At 42.1% G+C, this 17,240-nt stretch overlaps 1 protein-coding gene across 2 annotated transcripts in view; it reads right to left on the bottom strand.

The window, feature by feature from the left end:
• Positions 1–17,240, bottom strand: part of Arhgef6 (Rac/Cdc42 guanine nucleotide exchange factor 6) — a 113,524-nt gene that overhangs the window by 53,339 nt on the left and 42,945 nt on the right. For both annotated transcript variants that reach the window (XM_027433420.2, XM_035449811.1), the window contains one exon: positions 11,404–11,474. In XM_027433420.2, coding sequence (XP_027289221.1) covers positions 11,404–11,474 — 71 coding nt within the window. The remainder of the gene's footprint in view (positions 1–11,403; positions 11,475–17,240) is intronic.

Here is a 17,240-nt window from a genome sequence, read left to right as displayed (position 1 = left end):
GGAACCCACAAGACAGAGAGAAACATGTGGCTAGGAAAAGCATATTAGTCTACCAAAATGGCAGAAACACACAGCTGATACTGCATGTCTGTGGCTTCCACATTCGCTAGATTCTAGAGTGTTTCAGTTTCCACAGGATTCAGCCAATTTCAGGCTGAAAACAGTTTTAAAATGTCACCTGAACTGAATAATATGCCCGTTTCCCTTGTCATAATTTCTTAACTTCGTATAACACAAGACTGTAATCCCAGCTACCCTTGGGCCTGATGTAAGAGGACTGCAAGTTAAAGGCCAGCTAGAGCAACTTTATCAGGTCCAGCCTCAAGATAAAAAATGGGAAAACAAAAGCTGAAGGTATAGCTCAGAGATAGAGCACTTGCCTTGCCATGTAGGGGCCAGTTTCCAGAATCCCAAATAACATTAACAGTGTAACAATTATACACACACACACACACACACACACACACACACACACACACACACACACACGGGCAGGCAGTGGAGAGACTATCCCAAGTGTAGGAGAGAATGCCAAAAGGTCATGGGCAAACGCCAGACCATTCTATATAAAAGACTTGCATATCTGTATCAGAGGAGACCCTGGAGCCAACCTTTGAAAATACCAATGAGTGACAGTACTCACAAGACAAAGCATGATGACCGCCTTTTGAAAAGTGGAGTGGCTGAAGTAAGTAGGGGACCAAGCTTTCTGGTGAACAACTGAACCCAGGGGATGGTAGTCCCAACTGTGCTCCTGGCTTACAGGCTGTTTCAGTTTTAAGGCATAGCCTACCTCATCTCAGATTGTGACATCTCAGGGACCATTGTGAAGCAGCAGTGAGATGCTGCACAGGTAGGTACTGGGCAAGTGGCAAACACCTTACTCAAGTTAAGCGGCTAAATGCATCTCTCCCAACAATAGCCCCATTGGCATTTCAGAGCAGAAGTCTCTGTTGGGAGAGGAATGTCCTATGCCTTGTGGGAAGTTAAAAGCATCACTGACTTCTACCCATTAGATGCCAGTTGTGCTCCATCCCACACTGCAATTATGATTTAAAATGTGCTCAGAAGAACAATGTCACCTTAGTTGGGAATCAGTGACTTAGAAGGCCACAAGGTAGTTTCCAAACCAAGTGTTTGCTAAGCATAAAGGCACATGTCTATTATCTGAACACTCGGGAAGCTGAGACAGAAAGGTGGCTTGAGGACATCTTGTATACACAGTATGTTTAAGGCCAGCCTGGGCAAGACTCTGTGCCCCCCCCCAAAAAAAAAGACCAGTGAAGGGTTAAATCATAGGCCTTACTAACAGTCACTCTTGTCTACTTTCAGTTCCCCTATTGCTCAGAAACTATTCTTCACAAATGTAAATTCAGAGGTCTGAAAGTACTGGTGCTCTCTGAAATTAGTCCAATGATGGAACAGAAATGCTACTGCCAACATAAAATCCAGTTACAATAAAGGCCACTAGAAACTGCTTTGAGACAAATGAAAAGCAAATTCAGCATCCAAAAACTGGGTCTGGAGTTCGGTTGACAAAGTGCTTGCCTAACATGCACAAGGCCCTGGGTTCCACCATCAGCACCACGCAAAGTGGGTGTGGTGGTCCAAACTTATAATCCCAGGGGTCTCTGGACGTGGAGGCAGGAGGACCAGGAGTTTAAGGCCATCCTCATCTATACAGGAAGTCCAAGGCCCTCCTGGGGTACATGAGACCTTCCTTTAAAGAAAGTGAAAACTTATTGTTTTCAATTAAAGTGATGCTTCAAGAAACTAATTATAGATGCCAATGCCTATATTGAGAAAAAACAAGGCACTTCAGTTTTAAAACAGATGTACTTACTGGGCAGATTGGACTCAATGGTTTAACAAAAGAGGGCATAAAGTTGGGAAGGAGACATGGTAGCGACTGATGCGGTCAAAATTTGTTGTATGCATGAATGCAATTCCCAAAGAATAAGTATGCTTTTAGAGGGATGATTTCTAATTTTTCATTTAGCATTCAAGGGGCTGAGAGGTCATTACTCCCTGCTAACATAATTAGCTGGACAAAATGAAAACTAAACTAAATCTGTGATAAATGAGATGATAGAAGAGTCAATAGACAAGCAGATACTGAGAATTCCAACCTACTGGAGCAGAGCCCCACAGGAAGCCTCCACAGGAAGCAAGACCAGGGTAGGAAAGCCATAGATGACTCTGAAAGTTGAGCACTCAAGAGGCTCAGTGTCCTGAAAGCACACTTAAAGTTTTATGAATTTTGTCCCAGTAAAAATAGAGGAAATACCCTCATTTTTTCAGGCAGGAGGCAAGGAAAGCAGCTGTTGTGACACCAGCAAATTCTGGTAGCTAAACAACATGGGGACATTTCGTTCCTAACAATGTCAGCCCTCAGGAGAAACTCTTTTGCCAGCTCATAATGTAACTGACATGAGAGTCTACCAGACACAGAAAAGAGAACATCTAAACTACAGCCATCTGTAAACACTCATGTAGAAGGGAAATGACTAATTCCAGCCCCCTCTAGCCATCTTGTATCACCTAAGAATGGACACTAAGAAGCATTAGTGAAGGGTACAGTCCAGGGTCTCAGGCTCACCAAAAGACTAAGATATGATCATGGGAAAATAGAATGTGTCCCTCTCTCCACACCTCACCCCACATTACTGAACACTTATTCTCCAGTCTCTTTTACCCAGCATATCATGCCAGGCTTCCAACATAAAATGGCAAAGCCTTATTGAAAGGAGAAAGCAACTGGAGCTAAGGGTGTAACCGTGGTAGAGTGCTTGTCTAGCATGCTCAAAGCCCTGGGTTCCAGCCCCAGCACCACCCAAATCAAAGAGCGAGGACAACAAAATAAGTTTGAAGAGACAAACAGCATCAAAGATAAATTCAGATGCTGGGAATGTTAGAATTCATTAAAAAGAACCCCACCAGTACTGAGTTCTACAGCCTGCAGAATTGGTATTCAAAAATAAAGCAGACATAAAGACTTTCTCATAAAGCCGGGTGTTGGTGGTGCATGCCTTTAGTCCCAGCACTTGGGAGGCAAAGGCCTCTCTGTGAGTTCGAGGCCGGCCTGGTCTCCAGATCAAGTGCCAGGATAGGCTCCAAAGCTACACAGAGAAACCCTGTCTTGGAAAAAAAAAAAGACTTTCTCAGACTACTGAAACGACACCCTGAAGGAAGTTATCAGATACATGGAGGCCTGATTATCAAGAGCTATTCCTAGAAATTCTTGAGCCTCTGTGTCTTGGCCACCACAAGATGAACTGCCTCCTCTTCCACACATGCCTGTTTGGCCCGTCACTCTGCACAGGCCCAAGGTCAAGAGACAAGGACCATGAACTGAATCTTCTGAAACCCTGAGCTCAAACAAATGCTTGCTTCCTTATAAAAGGGTATCTGGAAGGAAAGTGACATAGGGAAGAAACTTGGATTTGCATAAAGAAGAGAGGGATATTCATGAGGGAATAAGTGATGGTCAAAGAAGAAATTTGATTTTCTCTTACCAATCGACCAACAGCTAATAAATTATTCAAAATTGGGTCCTGGGTTCTATCCCCAGTACCAACGGAAATACTACATTTGATTACAAGAGTATCTATATACATTTAGACATGTTTATATATGAGTTAAATGAGTGGTATTAATAATAGAAGGCATGGAACAGAAGAATCAGGACTACTTTATTAATAACAGATACTTTTACTAGCTGTGAATATTGAGTATATCTTTCTGTAGTGTTGTTAGAAAATGAACTTGGAAGCTTAGGGTGGTGATACATACCTGTAATCCTAGCACTTCAGAGATAGCAAAAGGATCAGGAGTTCAAGGGCAGCCTTGACTACACAATGAATTGAAGGCAGTCTAGGCTTTTCTCATTACTGTAACCAGATATCTGGCATGAAGCACCTTAAGAAAGGACTTATTCTAGGTCACAGTTTGAGGGGCTAGAACCCATCACTGACAGCAGGTAGCTCCTTAGCGGCAGGAATACAGAGCTGAGGCCACTGCATTCCTCACATCTCAGGGGAACAAGAAGCAGTGAGAAGGTAATGTTAGCACTCTGCTTGCCTCTTTCCCCCCTTTGTATCTGGGCCAGTACTCCAGTTCATGGCATGATATCTCCAACACTCAAAGTGGGCCTTCTCTCCTTGGTTAATCCTAGTAGAAAACACCCTCACAGCCATACCCAGAGATCGGTCTCCTAGGTGAGTCTAACTCCAATTGTGTTAATGATGAAGATTAACCATCAGGTTTTGTCACAAAAGTCAAAACAACAACAAAAAAGCAAAACAAAACAAAAAATAACCAAAAAGAAGAGGAAGAAGAGGTTGGAAAAGTGAAGACTGCAGGGATGACGCAGTGGGTAGGAGCACTCTCTGCACAAGCATGAGGACTTGATCTGACGAAGATACCCACATAAAAAGCCAGGCATGGTCACTTGCTAATGCCAACATTGTGTTGGGGTAGAGACAGGAGGATCCCTGAGGCTTGTTGGCCACCAGCCTAGCTCCAGGTTCAGTAAGAAACCCTGTCTCAAAGAATAAGGGATAGAGCAGAACATATGCCATCTCTTCTGCTCTCTGTACACACACACACACACACACACACACACACACACACACACACACACACGCATACAAGGACATATACCACATACACAATCTAATATACAAAATATAAAAAAGGAAATAAATGTGGATTCGATGTGAATTTGTAATAGAAACTCTAAAGCAACCGTGAAAAGATTTTTTAATATAATAGAAGCCAAGTGGAGTGGCACATACCTGTAATTCGGCACTTTGGTTGTAGAGGCAGGAGTTCAAGGTTACTTTGATCTACATACTGAGTTCAGCCAGGACTATATAGCAAAACTCTATCTCATTAAACAAACAAACAACATACACATATAATGCATATGTTATGGAGAGAAATGTGATCACACAAAATAAAGTAACAAAAAGCAGGAAAATGTAGAAAAAAAGTACTACAAAGAACAAGGACAACAAATAGTGAACAGTAACAAAGGGGACCAGCAAAATGCCTCAGCTGGTTAAGGAGCTTTCTGCCAAATCCGATGACCTGCGTCTGATCCTGGAACCCACATGGTGGGAGAAAGGAACTGACCCCTAGAAGTTGTCCACATGGTGATCTCCACGTGTGCACTGTGGTGGATGTGTATGTACACACACACACACACACACACACACACACACACACACACACACTCGAACACACACACACTAAGTAAATGAAATGTAATAAAAAATTGAATCCACATTTATAGCCAATGTATTAGTTGACAAAGTTACCAAGAACATCCAATGGTGGAAAGACAGTTTCCTCAATAAATGCTATTAGGAAAACTGGATACACACATGCAGAAGAATCAAGATGGACTTTATTTCACACTATACACACAAAGAAAATCAACTTAACTGGATTAAACATCTAGAGGCAAAACTCAAAACCTATAAACCTACTGGGAAAAAAAAACAGAGGAAAATCTCCATTGTTGTTCTGGGTGACTTTTTTTTTTTTTTTGGACATGACACTAAAAGCATAAGAAACAAAAGCAAAAATGGACCAATGTGATTATAACAAACTAAAAAGTTTCTATACAGCAAAAGAAGTATGAGGCAGAGACATGGTTTTAGTGGGTAAAGTGCCTGTCATGCAAAAATGAGGAAGTGGTGACCCGGGGCTTGCTGGCCAGTCAGTCTAACTGCATAAGGCGAGCTCCAGGTTCATTTTTGTCTAAAAACTAAGGTAGTAAGGTAGAAATCCAGGCATGGTAGCATACGCCTTTAATCCCAGCACTGAGGAGGCATAGCTCTGGGAATTTTATATATTCAGTCACAGGCCAGCTACATAGTGAAACCCTGTCTCAACAAAGAAAGGAAGAAAGGAAGGAAGGAAGGGAGGGATGGAGGGAGGGAGGGAGGAAGGAATCTGGTGAAAAGCACTTGCCATGTAATACTGAAAGGTTAGAATCCACCTGAAGGTGGAAAGAGACAACACAGGCTCCATTTTCCACAAGATTGTCCTCTTAGCTCCACATGCACACCATGGCATGTATGTTCCTGTCCACTACACATCCGGGGTGGAAACACACACACACACACACACACACACACACACACACACACACACACACACACTCACTCACACTAAACAGTCAAGACACGGGTTACTATTAATTTAAAAAAAAAACTGCTCTGAGTCCTGTGACCTCAAGTCTTCATGGAATGATGAGGGAGCTTTGAAGCTCAAGTTTGTCCATCATACTCCTCTGCCCAGCTGGGCTGATGCTCACTGAAGTACCCCAGGTAATCATTTATACTCATGCCCAGCCCTAGTGTTCTTTTGTATTCACAGAAATGGAGGTGCATGCCCTAGAATTTATGAGTATCATATCTTATTAACTATTGAGGAGGAGGCAAGACTCCTGAATATTGCTTTACTAAAAGCATCTGTTTGGAGGCTGGGAGAGAGGGCTCAGTGGTTAAGAGCACTTGCTGCTCTTGCAGAGGAAGAGGGTTTGGTTCCAAGCACCCATAAGGCAGCTCAAACTATCTGTAATTCCAATTCTAGAGGATTCAATGTTCTCTTCTAGCCTCTGCAGGTAGGAGGCACACATGGCGTGCACATACACACATACAGGCAAAACACTCATACACATAAAAGAAAAATAGATAAAATATTTTTTAAAATAAGACAGCATGTCTTTTGAAAGTGTTTATTTGGTTGTGTATAGAAGTTGTATTGGGACTAAATGCCTTCCCTCTCAAATTCAAGAAGGAATGAAACTTGTAATCATCTTTTTGTGCATTTTTTCTAAAAAGAGCATGCCTGATAATGAGCCATCTCACATCCTTATCTTTGCTTTAAGGACTGTTGTCTCTGTCACATAACCTGAATCACAATGCCTATTCAAATAAAGAAAAAGGAAGCAGAGGAGTTAGCTGGAGGTAAGCCCCCCACCCCTCCCCGCCACCGCCGCCACCGCCTCTGCCCCATGCTGGAGATGGAGCTCGGTCTCCCAAAGGCTAGGCCAATGCTCCTCACCGAATTAGTTCCTCTGCACCCATAAAAGGAAATTCATAAACTGCAAGTTCTAGAGGTGCCGGGATGCTAAGCTCACAAAACTAAAGTGGCAAAAGCCTTGTTGAGGCTGGGGAAAGAACTGAGTCAGTAAAATGCCTGTCATGCAAGCATGAGGAACTGACTTTGATCCACAGAGTCTACATACAAAGTCAGATGTGGTGGCACATGCTTGTCATCACAGGGCTGGCGAGGGGATGGCAGCTGTAGCCCTGTGGGTCACTGGCCAGCTTGCCTACTCTGGTCGCATCTGTTCTGTTCCCAATAAGAGATTCTGCCTCAAAAAATAAGGCGGATGGCCCCTAAGGAGCAACACCCAAGGCTGACTCCTGGCATCCACACACATGCATGTACATAAATGTGAACCTGCATATATATACATATATATGCATATATATGCACAATATATATGCACAAACACAGAGACACACATACTCTCTCTCTCTCTCTCTCTCTCTCTCTCTCTCTCTCTCTCACACACACACACACACACACACACACACGCATGCACACACATATATGCACACACACACAGACACACACTGCAAAGGAAAAGAAGCTTTCTGATTACATTATTTCCTCTCAAATCACATGGGATTGGCAATGCACGGCACGGAACTGCCCTCGCAGCAGTTTTGTTGGCAGCAGTGCTCATCGGGGAATGCTTGAGATGTTTCCCAAATTCACTCAGCCTTTTCTCACTTTCTTCAACTCAAAAGAGCAGCTGATGAATGGGGACTGGTTCTTTCTCAGGGCACAGGGTGCCTAATATGAAAGGAGAAAGCAGGGAAGCAGACAGAGGAGGCTATGTGCTCACTAACAGAAGGCCTCAGTGGTGAGTCAGAAGGCAAGGAGCTTGGCAGACCAACCAACTTGAGATCAGTACAATTGGATCGGGAGGAAATCCCTTCAAACTTACTAAGATAGGCTGTGTCCAGACACTGCCTGTGCCTCCCTGGTTCTGTCTCCATGAGGACATTGGGCATCCATTTTCTGAACTAACCTTTCTCTGACTTCAGAACAGAACAGATGGCACGAAGCCACGGAAAAAGAAGTGACAATCTTGTGTCTCTACTATGGACTATTATTTTCCCATAAAATAAATATCCTACATTTTCTAGAAAGTCTTTTGAGTGAATATGGGTTGGAAACTAAGTTTTCTAAGAGGATGGAGCCATGTAAGTATGAGAAAATTGCCAGGTACGGTAACACACACCTGTAATTCCTGTACTCAGGAGGCTGAAGTGGGAGGGTCACAAGTTCAAGGCCAGCCTAAACTACATGGTGAATTTTAGGCCAGCTTGAGACAAAGCAAGACCTTGTCTCAAAAACAAAAATAACCAAATGTATGAAGAAATTGTTTTAAGAGGAAATATATACATATATATCGTCTGAAAATAGAAGTATAGTTTATGAACAAAGACTATAGTGACCTCAGAAAACCTTAAATCAAAGCAAAACTGCATTGTAGGAGTCTGTGATAATTCTGGTGCCTGCAAAAAAAAATGACAGCATGTTGGAAACATCCTTTGAGGGCAAAAAGGACACTATATTTCTGTATTTGGTCATATCTGACTTCATGCCAGTAAAACTGTCTACCTACTTCTAAGGGTACCAACTGATGTCACACCTCCAAGTCACTGGCTTTCCATACATGAGCAACCTCATTTACAACACCACAGATTTAGCAGCTCCACATAATCCCATCACTTCCTCAAACTCCAGCCTTCAGATGGAATCAATTAGTGGGGGAGTAAGCCAGGAAGGAGGGAAAAAAAATAATGGGGAATGTGGATAAGAGACTCCATGGAGACCTGGGTAAAGTCTTACACCAAGGGACAAGAGAGTGGTAAGGCTGGGCATCGAGGTCCTCTTTAAGTCCAACACTGGAGACAAGTAGATCTCTATGAGTCTGAGGCTAGCCTAGTCTACATAGTGGGCTCCAGGCCAGCCAAGGCTGTCTCACAAAGAGGGGTGGGGGTAGTAAGAATCGTTGAGACAGCTCAGCAGGTAAAAGCCTATGCTGCACAAAGCAGACAACCTGAATTCTATGCCCAGAATCCATGTAAAAGTACAAGGAGAGATCTGTGCAAGATCAGTCCAGATAAAACCCCAGCATGCTACAGGAGGGGATTATGAAGTCCTCCCCTTAGCTGAGGATATATTAGCAATTTAGAGCTGTTGGGAGAAGTAGAGTCCACGTCTTCCAGGGTAGTGGATCCTGAGAGGTTACCCATGCTCCAGTTGAGTGTCCCACACCCATGGGAATACAAATAGCAGTACATGAACTTCACCTCTGTGGGTTTAGACAAGACCACGTGCAAGTTGGGAGAGAGAAGTACTGGGGCAGATAAGGAGGGAAGAAGGGACTGAGAGGTAGAGGAGAACACGTTATATGCATGCATGGCATTCTCAAACAAAAGAGTGGACGGACAGAACTGACTCCACAGCATTGCCCAGAGAACTGACTCCACAGCATTGCCCAGAGAACTGACTCCACAGCATTGCCCTTTGACCTCCACATATGCATACCCAGACACCATAAACACACACACACACACACACACACACACACACACACACACACACACACACTTAAATTTTGAAGGGGTGGTAAGCTCCCAGAGGCAGAAAAAATTCAGGCAATGAATAGAGAGACCAGTGAGCGAAAATGCAGCAAGCCAGTGGAAGGCCGCAGCAAGGGTCCTAAGAGCTGTGCTGGGATTTTTGGTTTGCCATGTTACAGCCATTGTCTCACCTGTGTTAGTGCATGCCAGTTCTGCAAGCCACGTCATTAAAGCATTGTGATTATTAATTTCACTGTTAACCAGACTGAACTTATAAACACCTGGCAGTCACACTTCCGGGCATGTCTGTGAGCATGTTTCCGGAGAGGCTTAACTGAGGGGAGAAGACACACCCCAGATGTGGGTGGTGCCATTCTAGGAGGTGGAGACCCCAACAGAATAACAAAGTAGAGAGGGCAGAGCCAGCACCTATCATTCTCTCTAGCTCCTGATTGGATGGAATGTGAGCTGCCTCCTTGATGGACTTCCCCGTCCAGCTGTGAGCCCAAGAACCCTTCCTTGGGTCACTTTCATCATGTGTTGTGCCAATAGCATTTTCATACCATGTGCAACTTGCAGTAATTGTAGGAAATAAAGAATCCAATCTTCTGAGAGCTGCTGCAGTCGGGAAACAACACAGTGTGGGGCACTCTTGACTAATTGCAGGCGCGCCCCTCTTGCCTGGACATACTTCCTCACACAGTTGCCCCTGTCTGCTAGGCTAGCTTGGCTGAATCGAGCCTTTCTTTATAGCTATTGACAGAGGAAAGCCATTAACAAAAATCCTTTTCTGATTGGTGCCCATGGTACCTATGAAGTTCCTTCTTGATTTTTTTCATATCACCTAGTGTTTATATCACCAGTATGGAACATTTGTATTTCACCGGATAGTGGAATTTGAATTTTGAAGTCAAGTGACACTCATATAGCAGTGAAGAGATGATTAAAAAACGCCTTATCTGTGCACAAATGACATGAGCATGCAGTGCAAATGCACATGGAACACTGGGTCAAAACTGAAGCTGTCTTTCAGTAGCAGTTGGGGGAGATCATGAGGCTACCAGACAAGCCAACTTAGAGCTAACAGTGACTTGACCTTCTCATTAGCGACTAGGCCAAGTCGGGGAAGGAAATGAAGGAAGGCAGAGAATAGATTAAGGAGAATGATGCAATTTCTTTTTTCAAACAGGAGCTTATTTTGACTATTACACATACCCTATTTATAGCTAATATACTTTGACATAGCTGTGTTCAAGTCAGAGACATTCCTTTCGCCCCTCTGTATCAAAAGGCAGTGTTTCTTTCAGGCTTTCGTCAAAAATAGAGTTGATAATATTTCAGTGGGTGTTATGGGTTGATTGACTCTCAAGTAAAATAACATAACACAATCACTTAAAACTCATTTTATCTTAGAAACCTGGGGACTTTTCAAATACACAGCTAGGCTATGTCACAGTGCCCCCCTGTTAGCCATCTTCCCTGCCAGCATGCTAGTAGGCCTAAGTATTACTCAGCTCTTTGGTTTGTCAGTACAGTGGGTGTGAACCCTCCAGGTATCTGTAAGACTCTCGCAAGTATATAAGCACCAATGTCATGCAAACGGCCTTGGAACCTTACAAAGCAACTTTGTCCCATCTTCTGTGTCACCTCAAAATTACCAGCGGTTCGATGAGTGAAACATCTCCACGTTGAGTTAAAACAATTTTGCCCTCTGAACACTCACCACAGTGTAGTAATTCTTGGTAAGTGGAGCAGTGTCAAATCCTTTGACAGCTTTAGGGGACAGAGGTCTCTCTGTGAAAAAGACATTTAGATAATGTTAATACCATACAACTCCATGGTGGACATTGGATAGCACAGGACAACTGACATCGAATAAAGATTTCAAGTGAAAAGAATGTTCCTCCCTTAAGTAGGTGGGACTTATCACTGAACTGCAGAAGGTCAAAGTCCAATCTTCTTGTTCAGATTTCTCAAAGTTCCAAGGGAGGAACAGTCCAAAGAGTTAACACATAGCTAACCAATGGCAGAGCTGGAGAGGAGTATCACTCTCAGTTTGGGTTTATTTATGGAAGTCAGGATCTTCATTCAATGTATTCAAAACAAGTAAGTGAAACCAAAGCAATCCAAGGTGTATTTGTAACTGGTAAATTATTACACAAACAGAAAAGAACATAACACCAACCGTGCCTTTCTTGGGGTTGCTTACTGTGCCAACAATAAAATAAATAGAATCTCCAACTCGCTGAAAACTCCTGTAAAATGCTCCTTTGTTGTCTTTATCATTTTAGTGTTGTTGCATTGTATTAGAAAAATGCTGCCTTTCTTTTACAGACTTCACCTTACTCAATAACTCACAACCATTGGGCATCCTAGGACAATCTTCTATTTAAAATAAAACACAAAACACTCATATTTCTATTTACAGATAGGATTTTACCATGTAACCTAAGCTAGCCTTGAACTACTGATCCTACTGCTTCAGCCTCCCGAGTGCCAGGATTACAGGGGTGCACCGCCACCCTTGGCTATAAATGTTTAGCTGTAACACTGCATAGTATCTTTCCAGCCTGCACAGTCTCCTTTTCTTCACTTTGCTTTGTATTTCATTATCTTCCTATACCATGCACTGTTTTAAACCCTTTCTGAAGCATGGTGGAAAACAAATGACCAAGTAAGAGTATTGCATCACACATTGATATCCTTTTTAAATAATAGTTTCAAGTTATAAATCTTTTACAAGACAACCCTAAGAATTAAAAATGCAGAAACATAATACATCACAGTGATCTTCCATTACCCAAAGTTAATCATCATTCTCAGTAACAATCATGCCCTTTAAGTCTTTTATATATGTGTATTGTGAACACACATATACACACATATCTTTTTCTATAGTCTTGTATTTCTATTACAATATGGTTTCATAAATATTTCACATATAATATTGATTTTAACTCTTATTGTATTAAAAGGTTCCTAATATTTATTTGGGACTAAGTAGCATTGAAGACATTTTATTTATCTTTACAACACCCTGATAAATGGAGATCATCTTATCTTACAGAGGAGAAAGGACACAAAACCAGAGATGTACGTCCTTTGCCTAAGGTCATGCAACTAGGAAATGACAGACCCAAGATCAAAGCTGAGGCATGACTTGATAAGGAGGCTCTGCTCTCAATCAATAGGATTCCCAGCGACAAAACTACTAAAGGGCTGGGTGAATAGCACTGGGCAGAAGCTGATGCAGGACTTCAGTAAAGATTTTAATTAGAAATCAAGTTTTTGTTCAATTATTATTTAAATTGATCTTGATAAAAATAACATTTTCTAGCCTATTGTGGGGGGTCCCACTTATAATCCCACTTCTAAAGCGGCCAAGGCAGGAGGATTACCATAATTTTTAGACTAGCTAAGGGTACTTTGGGGGTTGAAGGTCAACTGAGTTATACAACAAGAAAAATAAAGAAATGAAGAGCATTTTTAAGTGTAAAAGCAAGGTCTACAGACACAACACGTGGAACATGCCCCATCTCCTTTGATCTCAGAAACTAAGCAAGGTCAAGTCTGGTTAGTGCATGGATGGAAGATACCAGCAAGATGTGGTCACCAACCAGAAGCAAGGCCAAGATAAATGCATTCCACCAATGGAGTGCCTGCTAAGACACAGCCAAGGGCAGGAAAGGCTGAAGGAATGCATAATGCAATTGAAACACAATGCTAACTATGCAGTGTAGAACGGAGGAGAATCATATACGAAAGAAGTGGATGCATTAGAGATTTCCTGATGGCTGGGATGACTGAACTCAATGGAAAAGGATTTAGTTCTTTGAAAACATAAGAGAAGGTGAGGATGGGAGAAACCACAATGCATTACAAATATGTATGAAACTGTGAAAGAAAAAATTGAATGAAGGTTTTACATTATTTTTCAAAAAATGAATAAAATAATCAAAGTTGAAATAAGACTGTGACAAGAGTGAGACAGAGAGAGAGAAGAAGGGAGAACCAATTAGCAATATCAGGGACTGATAAGATGGCGCAGGGGCTCAGCAAGACAAACGGCAGCCCACAGACTGAGAAAAGATATTCACCAACCCCACATCTGACAGAGGGCTGATCTCCAAAATATACAAAGAACTCAAGAAGCTAGTCCCCCAAACACCAAACAATCCAATTAAAAAGTGGGTACAGAACTAAATAGAGAATTCTCAATAGAGGAATCTAAAATGGCTGAAAGACACTTAAGAAAGTGTTCAACATCCTTAGCCATCAGGAAAATGCAAATCAAAACAACTCTGAGATACCATCTTATTCCTGTCAGAATGGCTAAAATCACAAACACCAATGACAGTTTATGCTGGAGAGGATGTGGAGAAAGGAGAACACTCCTCCACTGCTGGTGGGAGTGCCAATTTGTACAGCCACTTTGGAAATCAGTATGGCGACTTCTCAAGAAAATGGGAATCAGTCTACCACAAGATCCAGCAATTCCACTCCTAGGCATATACCCAAAAGAAGCACATTCATACAACAAGGACATATGTTCAACGATGTTCATAGCAGCATTATTTGTAATAGCCAGAACCTGGAAGCAGCCTAGATGGCCCTAAACCGAAGAATGGATAGAGAAAATGTGGTACATTTACACAATGGAGTACTACTCAGCAGAAAAAAAAAACAATGCAATCTTGAAATTTGCAGGCAAATGGATGGAACTAGAAGAAACCATTCTGAGCAAGATAACCCAATCACAAAAAGACAAATATGATATGTACTCACTCATATGTGGATTTTAGACATAGAGTAAGGATTACCAGCCTACAATCCACACTGCCAGAGAAGCTAGTAAACAAGGAGACACTAAAAGACACAAACATTGTCCTCTGGAGAAGGGGAAAGGGTCACCATCCCCTGAGCAAATTGAGAGCATGGGAAGGCAGGGGAGGGAGCTACGAGAGTGAGAAGGGAAGAAAAGGAAGGATGCAGAGGTCATGAGGAAGCAGAAATTTTGAGTCAGGTGTACATTAGAAGAAAGGACATATGATAGGTAGGATTTTAGTTGGGGGGATGGTAGAGGAGGAAGGGAGGGAGAAGGGAACTGGGATTGTCCTGTAATTCAATCTTTTTTGTAATTCAAAATATATAAAAAATAAAAAACTAAAAAAAAAAACTTAAAACAAAAAACTAAAAAAAAAGATGGCTCAGTGGATAAAGGCCCTTGCCATCAAGGCTGACAAAATGCGTTTGAGTCAGCCCTGGGACCACACAGTGGAAGGAGAGAACTGACTTCTAACCTTGTCTTTTCACCTTTGCTTGCTTGCACACAGAGAGAGAGAGAGTGGGGGGGGGAGACATTTAATTAAAAAATAAATTACCAGGAACAGGGATGAAACAAAAGATTTTACTCCAGATCCCAGAAAGTAGAGAATATTTTTATTTTTAAGACAAGGTCCCATATGAGGAAGAGTAGTTTCCCAATCTGCCTTATACAAATCTAATTAACCATGTACCTAATCATCCCCTCAACTGACTTAATAACTCCTTAACAGGATCAGTGGGAGAAAATAATTTTTTTAAAAAACATTGTTTTCTTATCATGCTTGTTTTTAACATTTTCCTGGCATGGAAATTTTTGCATGGAAATGAAGAAAGTGTCTTTCCTTATTTCTTTTGTTTTTTTTCTTTCCTTTTTCCATGATTTTTTGTGGGGCATAGTGGGGATTTTTTGGTTTTGGTTTTTACTTTCTTTCGTTAGAGTTGCCTTGGTCATGGTGTCTCTTCATAGTAATAGAACAGCAACTAAGACAGGACATATGAGAACAAGGGTGATGTGGGAGAAAAAATATTCATCTTTTTCTTACATGTAGAATCTGCATATATGTGTGGGGCTATTCATAGGAGGAGAAGAAATAGCAAGAGAGGCAGAGGAGACCTGGACAGGTGAAGTGGAGTCTATGAAAATGCAATAATGAAACTCGCTAGCTGGTGTCTTAGTTGGGGTTTCTAGTGCTGTGAAGAGACACCATGACCATGGCAACTCTTACAAAGGAAAACATTTAATTGAGGTGGCAGCTTACAGTTTCACAGGTGTAGTCCATTATCATCATGGTGGAAAGCGTGAAGTTGGAGATATATATATATCTCCAACAAGAGGTAGACTGAGTGTCACACTGAGAGAAGCTTGAGCAAAAGAGACCTCAAAACCTGCCTCCACACAGACACATTTCCTCTAACAAGACTATACCTGCTTCAAGAAGGTCACATCTCCTAATAGTGCCACTCACTTTGGGGGCCATTTTCTTTCAAACCACCACACTTACCTTTAAACAATCTAAGCAACAGAGGAGAGGCTACCTTAAATGCCCTCCCCTGATAATGAGATTGATGACTACCTTATATCCCATCCTATTGCCTTCATCCAGCAGCTGGTGGAAGTAGAAGCAGACACTCACAACTAATCACTGAACTGAACTGGAATCCAGTTGCAGAGAGGGAGGAGTGATGACCAAAGGGGTCCAGACCAGGCTGGTGAAACCCACAGAAACAGCTGACCTGAACAACGGGGAGCTCTTGGTCCCCAGACTGATAGCTGGGAAACCAGCATGGGACTGATTCAGACCCCACAAACGTGGGTGTCAGTCAGGAGACCTCGGGAATCTATAGGGCCCTTTGTAGTGGATCAGTACTTATACCTAGCATAGGAATGGACTTTGGGAGTCCATCTCACATAGAGGGATACTCCCTGAGCCTAGACACAAGGGGGTGGGCCTAGGCCCTATCCCAAAGGATATGACAGACTCATAAGACTCCCCTATGGAAGGCTTCACCCTCCCTGGGGAATAGAAAGGGTGTGGGACAGGTAGGGTGTTAGTTGGAGGGGGCTGGGGAAGAGGGGAGGGAGAGGGAATTGGAATTGACATGAACAACAATCTTGTTTCTAATTCAAATAAACATTCAAAAACAAAGAAAAACAAAACAAATTACCATTAAAAATTAATGAGTAAACATGTCAGTGAAAAGTAAAAAGCAACTTGACTTTGCCACATCCCTCTTCATAGAGCTCTTAGCTCAAGGGCCTCGTGTATTTCATTCTCAAGGAAAATCATTCTGCCTGCTACTCTATATCTCCCTATAAATATTCTTTAACTCACTCTCTTTAACCTTCCATCAGTCAGAACCTTCTGCAAATCTTAACAACCCTGTTCAAGGACTTCCCTCAATCTAGAATACTGCTAATCAAATTGTTTCTTCATTGCCTCTTGTTTAGACCTTTATTTGTATTGCCTGCTCTGTCTCATGATGCTATTGTAAGTAAAGCACATAAGCCTAAGAAGGTCCTAGGGGCAGAGTCTGTGGACAATATTGCTACAGACACGCCAAGTGTTTAGCAGATACTCAGTGAACAAGATGAATGCAATTTTATCACCTACCTCAGAACATTCACTTATTTTACAATATGGTTCTTTTCTGAGTCTGGAATTTTTGTTGGTTTATATTGATTGTACATAGTATTAGGTTGCATATATACAATTTCTTTCAGGTAAGTCATGTTCT

The sequence above is a fragment of the Cricetulus griseus genome, chromosome X, assembly GCF_003668045.3.
Source record: "Cricetulus griseus strain 17A/GY chromosome X, alternate assembly CriGri-PICRH-1.0, whole genome shotgun sequence".
Taxonomy (NCBI): domain Eukaryota; kingdom Metazoa; phylum Chordata; class Mammalia; order Rodentia; family Cricetidae; genus Cricetulus; species Cricetulus griseus.
Note: the sequence above shows the minus strand (reverse complement) of the source record. Positions and strands in the feature narration are given on the sequence as shown.